Consider the following 21,200-nt stretch of genomic DNA (forward strand, 5'->3'; position numbering starts at 1 on the left):
GCACGCACACAGTGCTCAAAAAAAAGTGTTCATCCCCCTTGGACTTTTTCATGCGTTAATGTTTACAGAATTGAATCACAGAAGATGTAATTAGCCTTTATTTCCTCTAGCAGAGATTTTAAGAAGAGATTGCTGCATGTAGTGAAAACAAATCTCTACAAATGATTTTAAATTAAAGTCAAATGTAAGATAATTCACTGCAAAAGTACGACACACCTTTTCATTATGACTAAAGGCTGGTGTCTTGTTGTGGCTGATTAGATCCTTGTTAGAGTGAAAGACAGTGCCAGACTCATCTGTGTGTGTTACTCAATCCTTGGAACATCAAGACATTATTTATTACAGCAGCACACAGAATCTAACAGAAAAGTGAAAAAATGTCTGTAAAATACAGCATTGCTTCATATGCGGGACAGCTAATAAAATCACACAAGTATGTGCATTGGTGATTTGCAACATCCTAAAATAACTGTCAAAAAAACCCCTAACAGTTTTCTCAAACACACCAAACATCTCACATTTTTAGGGTCCTCGGCCTGAGCAGAGGGCACCTTCTAGCAGGGCTAGAAGGTGTCCTCCGCCGAAGGCGGAGGACACTATTGTTCCTGCTGCGTTTCTTTCTTATTATTGTTCCCTCCTACGCGTGTCCTCAAATTTGACCCCCTAAACATGCTCAAAAACTCACCAAAATTGGCACGCACATAGTGTAAGTCCGAAAATTTGATAAAATGAAAAAATTATCCCCTGACATCCCATAATATGCTCAATAGCGCCACCTAGGCACACGCTAAGAGCCCTAGCTCGGGCTAGGAATGTCGTAGAGAGATGAAACCAACACCAAAACGCTCGTGTCATCGAGACGCAAAAATCGTACGCTGCTACCCTGGACCTATCTCCAACAGGAAGCCGGCTATTTGCCTCACAAAATTAAAAAAAATTTTTTTTAACTCTTTCTGCAAAAATTATACCATCTGAAACCAAAAATGGTACATGCTTGACAATACCATCACATGACAGATTAGACCCTGCTCTACAAAAGTTGTTCAGGAAGTTGTTATTTCGGGCCCGGTTTTCGAATGGCGAGCCCCCAAAGTCGCCTACCGCTTTTGGCCGTTTTTGGATTTCTCCATGTTAGCAGATGAGGAGAACCGATTTCAGGTCAAAACACACATTCTACTAGTGCCGCATTTGGGCCTCTAGACAAAAAACTAAAAGTCAAAGAGCTTTAAAAATGACATGGTTGGATTCCTGACAAAATTCCCTACAACAACATGATATTTTTACACACATTAAGCCAACATTGTGGCCTACAGGACAAGTAGTTTGGCCATTTCTCTAAAGTAAAAAATCCATTTCCAGCACTTTTCCAGCGCTTTTACAGCGTTTTTGTGACGCATTTGGGCTTCTAGACAAAAAAGTATAACTCGTACAGCTTTAAAAATGCCAAAAATGGATTCCTGACAAGCTCTTCTCTCAAATATGATATTTTTGACACAGAGTGGGATAAAATTGTGGACTCTGTGAGGACTTCTTTACATTACATGCCTGATAAACTCTCAGTCTCCACTCTGTTTGGGGTTCTGTCACGCTAATTAGAATTCCAAGCATGCAGCAGGTGATGTCATTCAGCACAGCAGAGGATACGTTGCCATGGTATCAACTGACTCCCAGACATCCAATAATATTCTCTCAGAGCCATTAGGCTCACTTTCACCCTATGCACACCAAAACAGCCCTAACTGGGGCTAGGAATGTCGTAGAGAGATGAAACCAACGCCGAAATGTTCGTCTTATTTTGATGGACACATTGGAGGGAAAACCGGCAGGAGCCCGAGGACCCGTCTAATGCTGCTTGCAGCTTTAATTTTAATAGTTCCTGACAACTTTGAGTCTTCTACAATGTTTTGTGTAGTGTCCATACTGCAGAACATTTTAGTGTCAAAGCGGTGAAAAGACCTGATCCCACAGCTGTGTTAAATACTTGATTCTGTTTGGTCAGAAACCTCATAACAAAGGCAAGACAGACACGTCAGGAAAAGTACTCATACAGAAGCTACTGATCCTCTATTTTTAGCAGGAAGAGTAAAGTTTGAAGTGATGTTTGACCTTGACCTTGAATTTAAATGTTCATTTTTAATGTTAAGGTGCATGATTTGAACTTTATGCCTAACTATTTTTATATTTTAAATGAACCCATTTTAAAATTTTGTGCCAGTGAGCTCAGTTCTGTGATTGTTATTTAAGTAATAAGCAGGATAATGTGTAGTCAACAGGTAGTTATACAATATTTACTAGTGGAATGATGTTTTTCAGTCCCATTTTCAAAAGATGTTACTAAGTTTTTTCTTCTCATAAAGTTTTTTAAAGTAGTGATATTTTGTCATATAACTTCACCTTAAGGCCTTTCTGGAAAATTATAAGCTAATGCATTGCTTCCAGTTCTTAAAAGCTAAATCTCAACACTCAAACTGATGACTGGAGCAACTTCAGATTAGTTAGTGCTGTGTGCTGTGGAGCTCTCCAAGGTGCTGATCTGTGCACTGAAAGCACTAATGGAGTTATCCTACATCCTCTTTCAGCCATACCAGGGGGACTTCTATTGGATAAATAACCTTCTGTGATCATTCATTTTACTTCTTTCCTAATGTTTCTGCTATGTACATCATCTTTAGTGGTGTTTCCAAGTGGGTGAGTCAGACTTTATTTTTTAATCTCTTTTTATCATAACAATGGAGTAAAATAAAATGAGCTTTCAAGTTTGCCTTTAATTGTGCATTCACAAAAATTATTTTTACACACTCTCAATCTCCTGTTTCTCTATGTATTTGGGTCCCTACCATAGTAAGTATTTCACATTTAGAAAATAAGCGAAACATTTAAGAGTCCCCTGCTTCTGGTGAAGAAGAAAAAACTAAGATCTTTTTGTTACTGATCCTGTCCTGTCTATATATCTCATTAATATTTGAGGAAGACTTGTGATTTTTAGACCATGCAAAAAGTGCACAGAAAAGTTAACTAAAGCCATTCTATTAACTGTTGTGAAGATATTCAATTTTACATCAAATCATTCAGTCATGTAATAGTACATTCTCTGGATTCTAGCTTTAAAAGCATTTTCATTGCCAAACTCCAGAAAATAGCCCCTTCAGATGCCTGGTAGAGAAATTATATCTGAGGGCTTTTGGGTCAAATGCCCCGGAGGTTTTTTAAGCAGAGTATTCATACACTAGAGGGACTCCAGTTTCCTTTCTATTGGTGCCCATGGCAACTCTTAGACTCTCGGTCTCTGTCCCAATTCCCTAGCTCCTTCGAAATATATGTCCTAAATTCTCTTCCTTCCTGACAATGTGTGTGCCCTAAATAACCCAAACCATTATTGTTTGATTTTGAACAAATGCACCCTCATGCTCTTAATTTTTGGGTGGGTGTATTCTCTTTGAAGTTGAACTTACTGGTGAAGTTTTTCCAACAAGTGTGGATATGGATCACAAAGTAGCAGGAGAATGACAAATATCCAAACTTCCTAAATTCAGAAAAATGCTTAAATTTGTGTTATTCATCCTGTAACTTTTTCCTAGTCTGTGTCTCTTTGAGCACACCAAATTAATACAGCGAGAGTAAAAAAGTCAAAAGATTTTAAGAGCAAGTTTCACTAAAAACTGGGTCTATAAATGAGTTATATGTATATGAAGAAATGTGTCTCCTGAAGAAAACCTTTCTGATTACGGAGCTATTTAAAGGAAGTCAGATCAAAGTAGGAGTCAGGAAAGTCTGCATAATATCTTAAGGCAACACAAGAGAATAGAACTGTCTACAGATTCTTCGTCTTTCTTATGACAACGGCCTGAAACCCGCAGTAAAGTGTGTACATAATTCATTGCTATATTCAGCTAATTTTCTACTTCATCAAATGTTCGCTCCTTTTACTCATGCTTGCATACCCTCTCCAACTCCCTTTCTTAATCAGCTCCTCAGCTAAACCTGGAGTGAGGTTTTTATAAGACAAGACAAAATATAATTGAGAATGTACAGATGCATTTAAATCCCAGTACTGTTAAGAATAACATCAGCATGAGCTACAGTGTCTACTTGTTGAATCTTTAACTATTACTAATTAATCCAACATGAAATCAAAGACAGGATTTGTGTGTTATTTTAAAAGTGGTTATTATTAATTAAAAGCAGCAAATGATAACATTATGCAAATGTCTTTAAAAAGGGCAGATATCCAGAAGTCAGGATTATTTCCCTACTTATATCAGTGCAGATCTGACCTTTAAGTAATGTTTCCTCTATTATCTACCAATGAAAAACTCATTTAAGCTGTTAAGGCCCATTTAGAAAAGAGTTTAATGAACATCTAAATGACTCGCAGCAGCCGATGCAAAACCAAATATTAAGGCACTGTCTGTATTGCATCACTCAAGAGTCAAACTCTTCAAACCAAGGACAGGCCTTTTTGAAGATATCACTGCAATATGTGTGAAATCATTCATACCTCCAAATGCCGATACTAAGAACTAATCTGAAAAGATGCACTGAACTGGCTGGTTATAAGCACTAATTCATGAATGCTTGCATTCAAATCATATCTTGAGGCCTATTTCTTTGATTTCTTCAGTAATGTCTCATTCCATGTGTCAGAAGGTGTAGTTTTACCATAATTTTCTGAACTGAATTCAGTGTCAGGTTCAATCATTGACTGTAAATCCTCTCAACATCATGGCAGCTTATGAATCACAATAACGACATCTGCCTCTGGAAAAAGTATCTTTTGAGAAAAAGTGATAGTCAGAGCATTACGGTTTCTTGAGCAGACTGACAGAAGAAAGGATTCAGAGTCACTGATTATTAGAGATAGTCATAGCAGCAAAAGGAGAAACTATTATTATCAGTATGTACCAGCTAAAGGTAGCGTCCTTGTGCTTGGGCTTGGGCGGGGCCTTCAATGGAAAAACAGTGCATGGAGATAAAACTGTTAGCAAATCAACCTACAAGCATTATTTAGCCTGAATTTGCAAACTCTTCCTTCTCCATACGTTCACAACAGCATCCAAATTATAAAGATTACAATGACTGTAGGATAGATTGACTAGCACTCATACAGCATAGCTGTCTGACTTATCTGACTCTGTGTTGCATTAGTACAACACAGTTAATCCTTCCACCCACATGAAGCCTCACCTTCAAACTGTCAAAGAGAGAGTTCAAAGAGAGGTAAGACAAAATACTATTAGCCCCTGAGGTTGTTTTTCTCAAAGAGTGATGCAAAGCAGCTTCACATCTGCGTTTTAACAGCAGCAACCTTTGTCAGGATCAGTTTACAATTCTACCTTTTGATTCCCTCTAAGCGAAAATAAAAGGAACGGAAAAGAAAGCAAACTCCTGAATAAGTTGTTGTTGACACACTGTATGATGTTGAGCGAGCATGGATACATCAGAGTCTCAAAGTGTGTGTTCCATAAACTAGAAAAACAAACACACACACAAACTGGCATCAGGTTTTCTTCTCTCAATTAAGCTCGAAATCTTTAAATTTACCAAAATGCAATAACACTTTGTCTTTGTGTCTTCAGAAAAAAATCACATACTTTACACACTGCCTTCTGTGCACTCAGCTGCACCTGTCTCTCTTTAATTGATGTACTTAACCTTGTGTAAAAATTACATCTTACGCTGCTGCATTCTTGCATTTTATTTCATAATCATTTCCTCATTTCCTCTCCCCTGTGTGTGCACTGCAGTCTTTTGCTCTCATGTCACTACTTTTTTTTTTTCTCCAGACATTTTTTTTCATTAAGTCCTATTACCCTTTAATGAATGTGTGGTGGGTTTGTGTAGTTAAGGTTCTGGGCGCACAAGTGGTCAGCTGAGTTGGGCACTTTTGCTTTTATTATTATCAGTATAATAATAATAATAATAATAATAATAATAATAATAATAATAATAATAATAATAATAATAATAATAATAATAATTATTATTATTATTATTATTATTATTATTATTATTATTATTATTATTATTATTATTATTAATAATAATAATAATAATTTCTAAACACTCAAGGTAACTTTACAGTTTAATAAACTGGTAAATAAGGCTGATTCTTTTTGTCATAAGGGATTTCTGGTCAAAGTTCAATGCATTATTTGTTTATTTTTCGAACAATACTAGCAAAATATGCAGCAAAATATGCAGCACATAAAAAAAGTTTGCCAATACATATATGTATGCATTTAAGTAACAACAAATGAGAAGTAGGAGAAAAGATCTTAGAAGTGTAATTTGACATCCTCAAAAACCTATAGCCTAAACATGTTTGTCTAAATGTGTTAAATCTTCGAAATAGAGAATTCCGTGATCAATGTCTATGTTTGTTTGTATGTACTTATTAATCTACATTAACCCCTGTCTGTTTTTAGCCTGGTGCGATCAAAGCAAGTATGACATCAAAAAAAAAAAAAAACCTCAGACAACTTTTTTTCCAGTGACTGCAGTCATGCATATCCATAAAAGCTTGAAATTGAACTTTGGCCAGGTGAAAACACCCAGACATTTTGCAGCACAACAGGCTCTGTCAGACAGACATACCAGAGGTATCTGACAGCTAATGCCTCCATCCCTCCTCTCCCCATGACCACACATATAAATGTCAGCCTGTCGATCTTTCCCTTTCAGTAATACCAGTCCATCCATCATATCCCTTAGCCTTACCCTAATTAGGGTGCTTCTTCTACCTGCTTTGCTCTCACTCTGTCATTCCTTCTCATCAATCTATCCATCCATCCATCCATCACTGTGGCTGGCCTGCCCAGGTCATTACCCACTGTGATGATGGTTTTGTTGCTCTAATTAGCCTAATTATGACTGTCAGTTATAACCTGGTCCTCTGCGGGGACCTTGTGATCCTACTGTGACTCTCTGTGACCTTGGCCACTCACATGTGTAATCCTTCAGTGCTGGTGCCTGACCTTAAACCTGCAGTACAATATCCATATTACCTTTATTTTAAAGTCCAATGTTCTTCCATATGAACAACGACTATTTTCAGAAACCACTCATCTACTTCATTTACTCACTAATTCCTTTTGTACCTGTCACCTTGGACTTAAATTGCCCACTAGATGAGCTTTCTCTGCATAATTTAGTGCCTAATTTTAACCAGTAAACTGATCTCATTTTTCTGTGACATCTGTTTTGAACATAAAAATGTAAATGGCTGGCTGTACTCAAGACTTTTAGCTAGGTAAAAGTAAGAACAAAAACAATTTCCAATGATATTAAATGTTGATCTAAACTAAAGAGGTTGGGTTGGGGTCATAGACTTTACACCTGGTTAACTCCTTTTGGTGGCTTTGGGAGCCATCCTCAAGTGGGCACTGCTGGTACTGCAGTTTTCTCTTTTTTCTTTTGATTAAAAGCAAGATAGGACAGTGTGTCAAACCCTTACATGAAGGTGTCCATTTTCACTTTAAAAAATACATTTATTCATTATGGTGTGATTTTTTATATTTTTATTTTTATTTTGGGGTAAATTCTAAAGTGAGAAAAACAGTGTGAAGCTGGGAATGTGTGAAATAGCATCTTTGACTTTGTCCTAAAAACACCTTGCCTGCTAAGTGACAGACATTTGAAGTGATTATATAACAACACTGCCTGTGAATTATACTTTGATTAAACATTCAGTCCACAATATTACAGTAAACAAAGTTTAATGCCACCATTAAAAAGATAGGTCATTAATTTGTTATTTAAATATGTCAGACTGTATGAAAGCTCTTCTTGTCCCTCTTTATATGATCTTAAAACTCTTTAAATACACAAGTCAAACAAATTTTGGCAGTAAAAACCAAAATGAAGGTTTATGGTGAAATCTCCTCTGTATGTCAATGAGTCATCAAACATAGCTGGTCTTGTTTCTTGTTATGCTGATCAGAATGCCATTCTAATTGCCTTATTGGTGTAACTGAGGTAAAGTGGCTGTATTAGCTCGCAGTTTCTACCTAACCCTTTATGCCCTGTGCTGTAATTATGATTAATGAAATCCTTTACCTCTTCACACTAGCTCCAGGCAAATTATGTCTGTGAAGGAATTTATGCCAGTGGCAGCTTTTTTATGATGATATATGTGATGTGTGCATGTGATTTGTACCCATATGTAACTGTTTGGGTGGGAGAGCAAGGCCTCATTTCAACACTGCATCAATCTTTATGAGAAGATTCCTGTCTGAAAGAGCGACATCTTTTGATTGTTTTTTCCCCTCTCCGTCTTGCTTATCTGTTCTTCTTCATTTTGCCTTTTTATGTTCTTTTACTCTGCCTCAAAGCCCCTACAGCCACCCACCAGCTCTGCCTCACTCTGTGCGTGTGCTCTTCTTTAGACCCCCTCCATCCCTCTCTTACTTGCAGGCATCTTTCTGCTTTCATGAAACAGATGTCCCTTCATTAATAAAGACCTGCTCCACCACAGTAATGAAGGAACAGGCAGGCTCGCACAGACAAGAGGGCGAGAGGGAGATAATATTTAACATGTTATTGTGTGTGTGTGTGTGTGTGTGTGTGTGTGTGTGTGTGTGTGTGTGTGTGTGTGTGTGTGTGTGTGTCTGCTACAAGCCACATCACTAACACTCTCCCTCTTTCCTCCCTAGGCAAATGCACCATCATGTTGACACATTGGCTGGCTAGCAAGAAACAAATCACTTCATTAGCTGAATGTTTTAGCTCTATTCTAATTTAAAATGGAGTGGCTGGCTGCTACTGAATACCACCAAAGCATGTCCAAGCCACTGTGAGCTAAAAACAGACGCATAAACAGAGGAATTACAAATCCTCAGCTAAAAGCATCAGAGTCTGATATGATCCTAACCACCCAGTAGAACAAGAATGTCCAGCACAGGGATAAACAACCAAATAGAGCACTCACCATAGAGGCAAGGGCACAGCATGAATCCTTCATGCTTGGGATAGTGTACTGTAGCAAGAGGACATGCTTGGTTAGTTTCAAGGAGAGTTTAAGTAGCTTCCTGTTGTGCTCTAAGGATAATCTCAATACCCCCTTTGAGAAACTCGCATGCTGAGATGCTCCAGCTGTTCTCCCACTCTCAACACCAACTCATACTGCTCAAAATATGCACATCTTGATATCAGCTGAAACTCGATAGCATATGAGCACACATGTATACGCAGTGATTTACCAAATACCAAATAGAATGTTCCCATTCATTCACTGATTACTTTATTGAGCAATTTAAAAAGATTTGATGTAACAGTTCACTAAACTTATGATATACTGTAGTTAATGATGGTTTCCTGGAATCCAATACAATTATTTGCAGTCCTCTTATTTTGCTTGTGTACTTTCCTTAATCACTGTTACTATATTTCCTATCATGGAAAAAATATATAAGTTTAAATTGAAAGGACAAAGTTTGTCCTTTATGCCTCTTTGTACAAAACTAATGTGAACCTGCATTCAATTCTACAAATACTCCTTATGGCATGCCCTTGAGAAGCAGATTAGCTTCGGCTCTATTTTTTTTTTTGAATAACAAAAGGCAATTCTACATGGTTAAAAAAAGCTAAGTTAGTTGGCAAATATACTTGGGTTAGGTACACCCTCTAATCATAGCAATGCATACAAAACTGAGAGAGATCCATCTGCTGCCATGCATTTACACCGCTATCAAGCACCCTCTGTTGTTTAAAAGAGGTTATCACTAATCATATTTCATCTCATTGATTTGAATTGTCACCTAAGCCAATCAATATCCAACTGTCTGATGTTGCATTATATTAGAATTAATTTGAAAGTGATACCATTGCACTCTCAGATAAAAATTGTGAGCCCTCTATTGTTATCTCATTCATAGCTAGTATAATTCCTCAGACAAAAAAAAAAAATGAAGCCCTCTATTCAATCAAAAAAACAACAACCCAAAACAGCCACATCATTAGCAAAGGGCAGGTAAAAGGTTAAGTACCATAATGGCAAACACTCAGGAGACAATCTGAATGACATGGCCTTCATCTCGGGCTAAAATATTTCAAAAGCAGATTCATGCTGCTCCGCTCTGGTTCAGACAACAGGCCTTTGTGCATTTGATCAGTTGCCTGTGTTGTTTTGCTTCTGGACAATCAAATAACAAAATCAGTCTCTTGCAGGGTCCTGGAATGTAGGGTAATGCACAGAGGACACGATTTGCCTGAGGTTATTAGCAAACAGTGTCTTGAAATTTATCCAAATCTGCTGCATGATGTCGGTTTTCAGAAGCAACCATAAGTTAACCTTTTAAATTGTACCTCTGTAAACAACAGTGTTATCTTCATTACAAACACACAAACACAGCGCTTGCTCCCCTAACAGCCTAAAATGTATGTAACAAAAGCTGTGTTGCAGCAAAAGGAACAACAAACAAAAATATAACAGTATTGGCTCCTCTTGGGAGAAAACAACCAGTTTGATCAACGATTTACGTCGGATCCACATACACGTAAATGCTGCATAGCATTTTGAATTCCAGTTCACAAAAGAACAGGATTCAACAAGTAACAAATTTGACTTTGGAAGAGAAATGACACCCAGCTCCACCAAGGAAATGCAATCAGAGTTTTGCAAATCACCTCACTCAAAATAGCTCACTTGTGGCTTCATTCAGTATGAATCAACAGCAGACAGGTAGTTCCAGCTTTCAAATCACTGCTGAGTCTAACAAACATATTATACAAACCGTAAGAGACTCATGTATGTCTGAGCACAAATTTCAAACAACGATTTGGAATAAATAAAATATAAGCCTCATTATGGTTATTACTTTGAGAACATCACTAAGTGACAACGACATTATTTTTCAAATAAAACTGTCACAATCTGTTAATGCAAGGCTGGAGTCCCAGTTAAAGCTTAATCTGTGAATCTGAAAGGCAAAGCACCCAAGAAATCAGCATCCCCATATTAAAAATGTACTCATCTTGTTATGTTACAGATAGAAATCACCCAATTAAATCATTCCTCAAGCCAATGAACAGTAAGACAAAGAGTCTCAATTCTCTGAAGTGGCTGTCGTGCGGTAATCCATCACTGTCTTAGTCCTGTTTCTCCTCTTTTTTCTGTATTCTCACACACGCTTTTAGGCGATACAGATGGAATTTGATTCCCGTCTTTGAGGAGAGCGCAGGGGATGAGGGGGCAGAGGAGAGGAGAAGAGAGACTTGGCAGGGATGAGAAAGCCACTTGAGAGCACTGAGACCTACATAGAATTAGATTGCTTTGGAATACACCCATGAGGTCACATTTACCATAACGAAGGTAAATCAAATGTTCAGCTGTCTTGATTGGAGAGAGAAACAGGCTAAACAATGAATGGTTAGATAAATGATGGATAGATGGCAGATGGCACATACAAACCTGGGCTGGTTGTGAGCTTATCCCCGCCTGGAGGACGAAAAGACCATTACATATTCTAGCCTGCCAGGATAGATCAATCACTTACAGAAAGCTTAAAAATAAGGGCAAAATTTTCATATAGAGCTCGTATCTTGTCCTTATGATGGGGCTGCACAAAGACTTGATATAAAATAATGAATATATATCCATTAGTATGTAGTAAAATGGGAGCAGGGAAAAGCAATTTTCAGACCCAGGTTTGTAGTTTGACCCAACCAAGACACCCATACCTGTTTCATTCCTCCGTCATACCATGCTGCCTACTGCTCCGGAGGTAGACATGTATGGATGGCAAAACATAAGAGGAGACACAAGAGAGACAGCAGAGTGAGATGGAACATGAACATGGAGCACACACAGCAATGAATCCATGGATGAACATAATAGAGGGGGGCACACACAGAGGGGGCGGAGATGGATTGGAAAGAACATGGGTCACAAGCGTGAGCACAAGACTGAACAAAACAATCCAGCATATGGACTCTTAATCATTAAAAAAAAAATAGAAAGCCAGTCACAGTCACAAAAGAACATGCTGCTCAAAGCATCTTCAAGGGTTTCTAAACTTTAAAATGAGGTGGAGAGCCCAAAGCATGAAGATATTTTATGTGAATATAAAAGAGAGCCAATCATGGCCTACATGTTCTGTATGTGATTTAAGTAATGGCTTCTATTAAGTATGTGTGAGGAGGGGGTTCTTATGCGGCTGTAAATTCAACTTGAAGTAAAAGAAAATTAGTTTATTTATCTTTGTCTCAAAACACAAACACACATCCACTCATTAGAACATTCATACATGTAGTCACAGTAAACACACACACACACAGAAGCAGAAGACTTCATTTATGAAGATACGATGACTGGTTTGTCACTGAAAGCTGTAGTGATCTTACATGGAAAGAAAGAAAGAAAAGGAGGAAAGGAGGAAAGAGAGAGAGGGAGAGGAGCCATGAAAAGAAACAGCACTCGCAGAGGGAGCCAAGGCAGTAGGTGGTCTGGAAAAGGGACAGAGGAGGATGGTGGCAGATGAGAGGAGGATCAAAGAGCAGGACGACAGGATAAGGAGTAGAGATGCCAGTTCAATTTAGGATTTCCGAAATTGAACTCATAGCCTATATATAGGTGGTGAGACGCACTCAGCCTCAGACTGTGCAGTGGTAAATATGTTTATGTTATATAATTTGAAGTAAAAATAACTGTGTTTATATTTGAGTAAATTTACAGCTGTAAAGACGGTGAGAATCTAAGACAAAGTGAAGAGCGTGAAAATATGTCTGTGTCTGAATAACCATATAAAAAGCTTGGTGGCAAATATTGTAAATTAAAGCATGTGTCAAGGCAAGCATTGGTGTATTAAAGAGAGGTTTTGAAGGAGGGGAACCAGCAAATCAAACTGCAGCTCCACCAGAAAGGAGAGGGTTACAATCCTTTCAGGGTGATGTTTACCTTTAAAAGCCCATTTTAAGAACTAAATCACAGGTTTTCTGTCGAGGAAATTACATCCTATTACAGAGGGGGTAATTCTTAACCAGGTGCCCTCCCTCCTTTATTTGTCATCCTCTTCAAACGTTCGAACAAAAACAGTTTGCTTTGTATTTTGTTGAAGAAGTTGAACTATGTCTCTTTTAAACCAGGAACACTGTTTGTCGATTCAATACTCTGATGCCCTGCATCTGTCCAAGAAGTTTCAGTGTAAGGCACACAAAGGAAATAATGCAGAGGACATGGATTTCAAAGACTTCTCTTCACAAGTGTTACCAGACCATTGTTGCACTCACTCTTTAGAAATGTTTAGAGCAGTAAAATATCCAATGAGGAAGGGAAAGCTGAATTAATCAGTGAAGGGAGGTTACACAGAGGGCAACACAGTAAAGAGAAAGTATGGCACACAGTTAAGTTACTGCACGTTGACTGCGCTATCACATCAAGGGGACTTGTATCAGAGCAAAGCACACTTTATTTGATAAAACAAAAAAAAAAAAAGAGGAGAAAGAAGGCATACACAGAAAAAACAGGATGCCTCCTGATGCCTTAGAACTTGAATCACTGCTCAGCCTTTTGGACAAACCTTCTGCCTGCTGCAGTCAAACTCTGGACCTCTGCTGGTGTTTGGTATGAAGGATAGGAAGCAGGAGGCAGAGAGAAAAGGGCAGAGGGGCAAGAGAAACAGGTGGCAGATGGGGGAAAAAAGCAAGAGGAACAAGGGAGATGATAGAGAGGTTGAGAAGCCGCAGAGAGTGGCTCAAGTGGCAGAGAGGACCTCTCTTCATTCATTACTGATAAGAGCAGCTATAGGTCAGCAACATGACACACTCCTGCAGGAAAGCATGTAGAAGAGTGTAGCCCAGACTGTGTGTGCACTTAGAAGTGGGAAAAACACCAACACACGCTTGATGCTTCATCCTCATAATGCTCTCACCACTTTGTCATTGAAGAGAGCATTGCTTTCATGCGTTTCTTCACATCTCCTATCCAGATAGCATCTGACTTCTCCCTCTTCTCTGACATGTTTTCAGGGAGTTGTATCCTTCACCTCCTCACCTACCTGTACTATGCGCTTCCTGCGTTGTTTTTCCTTTTTTATAAATCCTTTTGATATCTCAATTTTGTTACCCACCGTAAGTCTGCTAACGTCTTTGAAGATTGTGTCTTTAAAGCAGTTCAGAAGCTTCTGAACTTTGTTATTGCTCTAATGCTGGATTTAAGATCTAAGAACCTATCAGAATAGCTGCTTAGTCTTTGTTGAGATTTACCATTCTAATATGGTGAGTGTGAGATTTACAGCTGCTAATGTTTCCTACAGCTCAAAAACTTTATCTTCTTGCCTGCCTTTGTAGTTTTGTGTTTGTTCTTTGTTTCATCTGTCCTTGACTCTTCTGCTTCTCCAAGTTTTCTTTTCTTGCTTCCTCTCTTCATTACCTCCCCCATCCTCCAGTCCTGTCCCGTTCTCTCACCCCTCCTGTCACTCTTCCTCCCGGCCTCCTCACATCGTCTTCTCATCTTTCCGTCTTCTTTATGTCCTCCTTCTCCCCTCCTGTCCTTCTGTCCCCCTCCTTCCTTCTCCTCTAGTGTCATTGTTCAGATAATTATTTATTAACGTGTTTATGTCGCCATCGTCCCTGTCTGTTGCTACCATCTGTGCCCGGTTAGGTGCCCGCCTCCCTGTGCCGTTCTGCCCTGCCCGCGGGGGGATGAGCCATACATGGGGGCACAGATCACAGACTCCCACACAGACTCCCACACAGACACAGACACAGACACAGACACACACACACACACACACACACACACACACACACACACACACACACACACACACACACACACACACACACACACAGTCATTTTTTCTCTGCTTTTGGTTCTTTGACACACAAACCCACACTCAAACACCTTCTGCTGACAGCCCCCCTCTTTTCTTCCTCGCGCTGCCCCTGGGGCTAGGTGGGGTTAGCTTGGATGAGAGGCACGCAGCGGTGGCCACCACAGTCCCTTCTGTCCTGTCCTGTTCTGTTCTGTTTGCTTTGTTCTCTTCTGTCAGCACTACCTACGAGGGAACGATGGCAGTGCTGGTGTTACCTTGATAAAGTTATTTGGAGGACACAGACGGTGGGCACATTCCAGGAATAACTAATTATGATTTACCTGGGAACGTTTCAATTAGGTCCTAGGGCTGTTGAGTTAAACACACTGTGATGAAACTTTTGTGTCCAAGAAAATAGACTACTTTTTCCCAAAATGCCACAGGTACTGAAGGTACCTTATCATAAAATTAGGGATGTAGCTCTTGCAAATTTAAGGTCAATATATGAGCCAGCATTGTAATAAAAATTGAGCCATTTCTAATAAACATATGGGTTATTTTATCAATATTTATAAATATCCCACCTGGACCCCATTCAAACAGCCCCAAACGTATACATGAGGCTTGTTTTGCCAGCTCTTGGTGTTTTTATGCAAAGTTATAGGTTGATATCAGTCAACAGGACATGCATCAACCATTGGAATAATATAGTACGATACAATATGATACTATAAATGATATAACAGGATAGGATAGTATAAGACATGACTCAATGCTGAATACATGGCCTATGAATATGATCCAGCTATTCTTCAATAGTTGATAATGTGTCAAGATGATCATTCTAAGATGACATGATGTCTGAAAACCCTCTGAAAGGATAGTGTGGTGTTAATGTTACTGGCTCCACTGTCAAATATCATGAAGTAGAGGCAATTTGTGTAAAACTGGAAGGGCAAACTGTTTTTAGAGACATTTCATTTTAAAAGGATAATATCCGCATTTGGCATCAGCAACATGATAATTGTATCTCATGAGCCAGGATGATAATATCATGCCATACTGATACTGCTGCACACCCAGCTGATATGTCTTTGAATGCCTGGATAGAAGCTGTTATTATCTAAAAGACTTTTGGCAGGGAGCTGTAAATGGCCTGTTATAGCTCTGAATATCTATAAACATGAACAGAAACCTTTCCGTTATCCAAACAAATCCAGGTTTGGGCCAAAAGCTGTAAGTCATTCTGGTTTTCTGCACAAAGGACATTTTTATCAAATGCAACATATCCCAATGCGACGTATGACTTGCTAATGCGACCTAAGCCTCTGAATGAGTGCCATCTTCACCATGTTGTGACACAACAGAAGGAGGAGGATGAGGAGGAGGGGAAGGACAAAGAAAGGGGAAAGGAAACACAGAAAGTGATGAAGGAGTAAACAAGGAGGGAGAAAGATAGAGGGAAGCAGAAAAGACCGGTGGGACTGCAGGGGGGATTGTGATCATACATCCTGGATCTCAATAAGTAAACAGAACAAATATTCTCCCATCTCTTCTCCTCCTTCTCTGCACCCCTCTCACAAGCCATTCCAAGTCCCCTGCCGTCCATTCCCTCATCATGATCTCTATCTGTTGGCTTCTTCACTCTTTGGCAGTCTGTCTCTCTCATCTCTTCAGCTCCCCCCAGCAGCTTTCTTTTCATCCCCAGTCATTTTTTTTCTTTTTGCTCCATTTCTTCAGCTCTGACACTATACTCTCAGCATCAGGTTTCTTTCTTCTTCACACTTCTACTTCTTTCTACTAATCCTCACTCTTTTTGTTTCTGTCTGTTGTCATGCATGGTTCGAGTATCCTCCGTGTGAAGAAGACTAGGAAGAAGGCTGGCAGAAGAAGATGATCCTTGTGGCCTCTATCAAAAAGCTGAGAGGAGTGTGGCTACTTCCTGGGGGAGAGTGCCTCATTAGTGTGAATGATACACAGGAGAGCCTGTAGAGACTGTGTGTATATGCGTCTGTTTGAGTGCCTCTGTCTATAATTAGGAGTCACAGCGAGTAGCGCTGTGGATCACAGTTAGATAAGTGCTCTGGCAGCTAGCCAGCATTGGAGCTAGCCTCATGTGCTTACACACAAATGTACACACACCCACACAGACAGCACCCACCTCTGAGGTTCTCGTATGCCAGTGCAGTGCAGTTGTTGGTAATGGTTTGGCTTCTGCCTCTTCTAAAAACACACCACCTGCAGATGGCAGGGGCAGGTCGGATGAATCCAGTTTTACCTTGACAATCTCTGTCTTGAGCTGGAAACCACATCCACAGATGCACACACACTCCCCCACACCTGTACTTTCTCATCTGCCAGTCTGCAGTAGGCAACAGGGGAACCACAATGGATACCCAAAATAGAGGATCAAAGCGTGGAAGAGCCACACATTGATGCACACACACAGAAACACTCAAAACAGGGAATGGTTCTTGCCCTCATTCAACCCCAGAAGGGACAACGACCACACATGTGCAAAACACACACACACTCAACACTTCCTCCGGCATGCAACCTCCACCTGGGTAAAGGAATCTTTCATCTCGATGTGACTGCTGCTGGGCAGGCTTGCATACCCACGCACACAGACACACACACACTTTCTTTCTCACACTCCACCTGCCACTGCTACTCAGTTTTCCATCTGAAGAGGACCAGCCCCAGAGTAGAACAGATGAGTTGAGATGTTTTACAAAGCTTGAACTCTAGATCTACCACTCGGTGCTACTATGCTATTGGTTTGTAGAATGCAAATCCAAATACAGTTGAGCCTGAGGGAGGCCAGGCCCCAAAAAGCACCTCTTAACTCAAATGATCAAAGTGGGGCTGTGATTTACATAAATGGCCTCTAAGAGATGATGAGAGGTGATAAAAAAAGGTCTTCTGGAGTAGGTAAATGCACCACCTTTGGCTCAAGCATCTAGTGGACCTAGAAGAAACGGCATGAAGCTTTCTGATTTCAGCACACAGCCATGACGACAGACCATAGACTGTATAAGACGTGGACAGCGTGGCCCCGCCATTTATCATTGTACGGTTTTGAAGCTAAAATTCCCCCGTCACAGGTGCAGCCATTGGTAGCAGCCAGTGTCTGCGCAGTAGAGACGATGATGGATTCTGGGAGAATCTGAGTGAGGCTGGATGACAAATTTTTTTTTTTTTTTTTCGAGAGTCTGATCACTTCTTGACTCTCAACATATTTTTCAATCCCTGAAAAAAATACATGAGAACAGCATCTTTCAATCATTGTTACACGTTGCGAAAAGCCTCGTTTTTAACATTGTATAACTAATGAAACGAAACTTTTCAGAAAAAAAGAGGACTTGAATACAAGACAGCCAAATAATATCTTCAAATCACCACAACAATCAGACCTGAGAAACATTTCTATGAGAAGTATTAATTTTTTAAAGTTTGACCACAGCCCATCTGGAATGACTGGAAAGCCGGGTTTTTTAACCTGTACAGCAGTTTTTGTGGAGACCTCACTTTGAGCTGAGCAAGCGGACGTCCATTTTTTTTACAGTCTATGCGACAAACACTTTATTTTGTCTTTCTGTATTCATGTGGAACAGCCATTCATTTTGTTGGCACTTACAGCAGGTCTACAAGTGACCAAACACACACACACACACACACACACACACACACACACACACACACACACACACACACACACACACACACACACACACACACACACACACACACACACACACACACACACACACACACGTCATGTGGGGTTTCTTGCAGCAAATTTCCTGTTTGTGTAAAAATAAACCAATACAAAAACATACAGACACATGGACACAGACAAATACTCTCACACAGACATGGAAGTGGGTGTCCTTGAGCAAATGGACAGGACAAAAAGGCTCTAATGGCTGTTACTGTCTTTTTTTGCTTCAACCTTCACAGGGGGTTGTTTTCATGGGAAGCATATCTACACACACACACACACACACACACACACACACACACACACACACACACACACACACACACACACACACACACACACACACACACACACACACACACACACACACACACAAATCCATTTTAGTTAATGGTTGACATCAAATGTGTCTCGATTGAGTATTTCTGTGTTGAATCTGGTCCATGAGCACGTGTGAATATCTTCATCTGTGAATGTGTGATTGTGTGTTTTTTAAAGTGTGCCTGGTGGAGCAGAGGGAGGTCAGAGTCTGTATAGTTGAGGTCTAGAGGGTCAAATGGGTTAAAGGGTCTAAAGTGCTGTGACAGGTAAGGGTTATTGTTCAGAGTGCAATGGCAGAAAGGGTTAAAGGTCACACATAAACAGGAGGATGAAGAAGAGGGCTGGGACTCTGCATTCACACATCGGTGCCTTTGTTTTGAAAGCATGCAAGCTCAACTTGCAAAGCACAAAAGTGCAGGTAGGTAAGCCAAAGCAGGGAATAGACATTAGAAGAAAAAACTCTCTGTTTAGAATTCCTCTCAGGAGGAGTTGACACTTAGGAAAATTCTCAAACTCTCATGCAACATACTCTCTTCAGTGATCCACACTACAGTTTGTAGAAACAGTAGTTTGATTTTATGAGGTCTTGCTCATTAATTTAACTATTTTTGCACTGACCAGCAGCTGATTAATCTCCATAGTGGAGAATTTTTTGGTACATGTAAGGGGAAATAAAAAAACACTTTTAAATCCTAGTTACTCAGAACTTGTAAATCTCTCATAGGTTACTCAGTTGCTATGTGTTCATGTCACTAATCAAAGTAGAGAGCACAAAATGTATTCTTGAATTATGGAAGTATAAACAGTGGTGGTATAATGCACATTACTGTCTTTTCCAATAAGCCTTAACCTTTGAGGTATGTTTGAGCGGAGCATTAGAAAGCCCTCTGAGCCTAGATGACACAAAGGGACAACATTGTGCACTATCTGAACCTATGTCAGAACAGCTTTCTGCACCACTGAACAGTGATAAAGGAGAAATCATCTGTACAACTGGTTTATGCTTGAACAGATTTTTCTCCCCATTTTACATAAACCACATAAAATATTACATCTCAGTGACTTGAGAGCTGTTCTTTTGCTCTGACTAAAATAAGATGATCTTGGTGCCAAGATCCTTTAGGGTCACGATCACATCGGGTGGGGTGTTTCAGATAGGTGGGCTACAAAAGGCGGCATTCTTGTCTACATAACAGGACAAGGTAGTGCAGGTGGCATTCCTCACTTAGAGGGTCTCCATACTAGGCTTGACTGATACATAAGCTAGCTTTTCTTACACAATATATTGTTGTTTTACTTCACATAACCAGCAGTAGATTCAGGTAGTACAATGTTTGCCAAAGTTTTTGAACTCACTTGACCAAATGTATTAAGTATCCTCCACGTAGTCCAAAGACTATTTAACACTAGATTAGATTTGTAGAATCAAAAACTACACGCCAGGCATGACAGTGGAATAGAATAATTCTGCTGATACATAAGGTAAAACAACAGTAGATCAGTGTTACATCAGCCTTGCAGATTAATCAAGCCTCTGTATAAAGACCCCCTGCTTTTCCATCTAGTACAGTACATCAAGGTTGACCACTACAAGACACAGTCACGTCCAGTCAGGTGATATCAGAACAGAGCCACTCACTCAGTTGTCTCCTTGATGACAAAGTGGCGCTCCCATGCGCCTTGATGCCCTGGAAACAAAAGACATGTTGACATAAAAAGTGACCAATAAAAACAAAGAGGGGGCGGAGACAAAGAGGGATTGTTGTTACATTGGAGAAGGCAAAACTTCAATTTGTGTTTTTCACAACAATCATAAACCATCCTCCAACACTGTCTTACTCCTGAAATGCATTGACCAGTGTCTGACTGCTCTTTTTCATAACACAAAAATGGCTGCAAAAAAAGAGGGCTTCATTTGTATAAAAAGTTGAATGCTGGTTCAAGACAACGTTTACAAAACAACTTTCATCAGACTGACACATCCACATGCCTTGGTCGTGTGTAAGCATATCCATACAGCTACATTACATACATATTCTCCTATGTCTATTCAAAGACCTGGCAACACGCACTGACTGCACACTGGAAAAGGACTCACCTGCTACCTTTCTGTAATCTTGATGAGTGCTGTATGATGTTTTGCGTCACTGACACTAGATCTGATGAACAGGGGAATAAATAGAGCTAGTGGGTGACACCTCAGCTGAGTACAGGGCTTATAAATACTGGAGGTTTGTTCTGTATGTTCCCACACAGGGCTGTTTTTCGTGTACCCACACAGGGATCTGCTTGCCAAAGAATACAAATGTCATACCCATTTTACAACAATGTGCTCAGAAGTGGTGAGACAGGTACATGGTTTTTTAACAACTGTGCAAACATGTGTGCTGATGTTCAAATAAAAG

At 39.8% G+C, this 21,200-nt stretch overlaps 1 protein-coding gene across 6 annotated transcripts in view; it reads right to left on the reverse strand.

Moving 5' to 3' along the window:
* ccser1 (coiled-coil serine-rich protein 1) overlaps window positions 1-21,200 on the reverse strand; it is a 123,709-nt gene that overhangs the window by 28,902 nt on the left and 73,607 nt on the right. Inside the window, exon 11 of one of the 6 annotated variants that reach the window (XM_074670301.1) lies at window positions 20,435-20,483. The exons of 4 other annotated variants lie outside the window; for them this stretch is intronic. In XM_074670301.1, the coding sequence (XP_074526402.1) occupies window positions 20,435-20,483 (49 nt within the window). Of the gene's footprint in view, window positions 1-11,676; window positions 11,710-20,434; window positions 20,484-21,200 lie in introns of all 6 variants that reach the window. One more of the 6 variants, XM_074670302.1, reaches the window with a different exon arrangement.

This window comes from Halichoeres trimaculatus, unplaced genomic scaffold (assembly GCF_033239565.1).
Source record: "Halichoeres trimaculatus isolate MK-OKI-2021-1 unplaced genomic scaffold, fHalTri1.1 fHalTri1_scaffold_5, whole genome shotgun sequence".
NCBI classification, from domain to species: domain Eukaryota; kingdom Metazoa; phylum Chordata; class Actinopteri; order Labriformes; family Labridae; genus Halichoeres; species Halichoeres trimaculatus.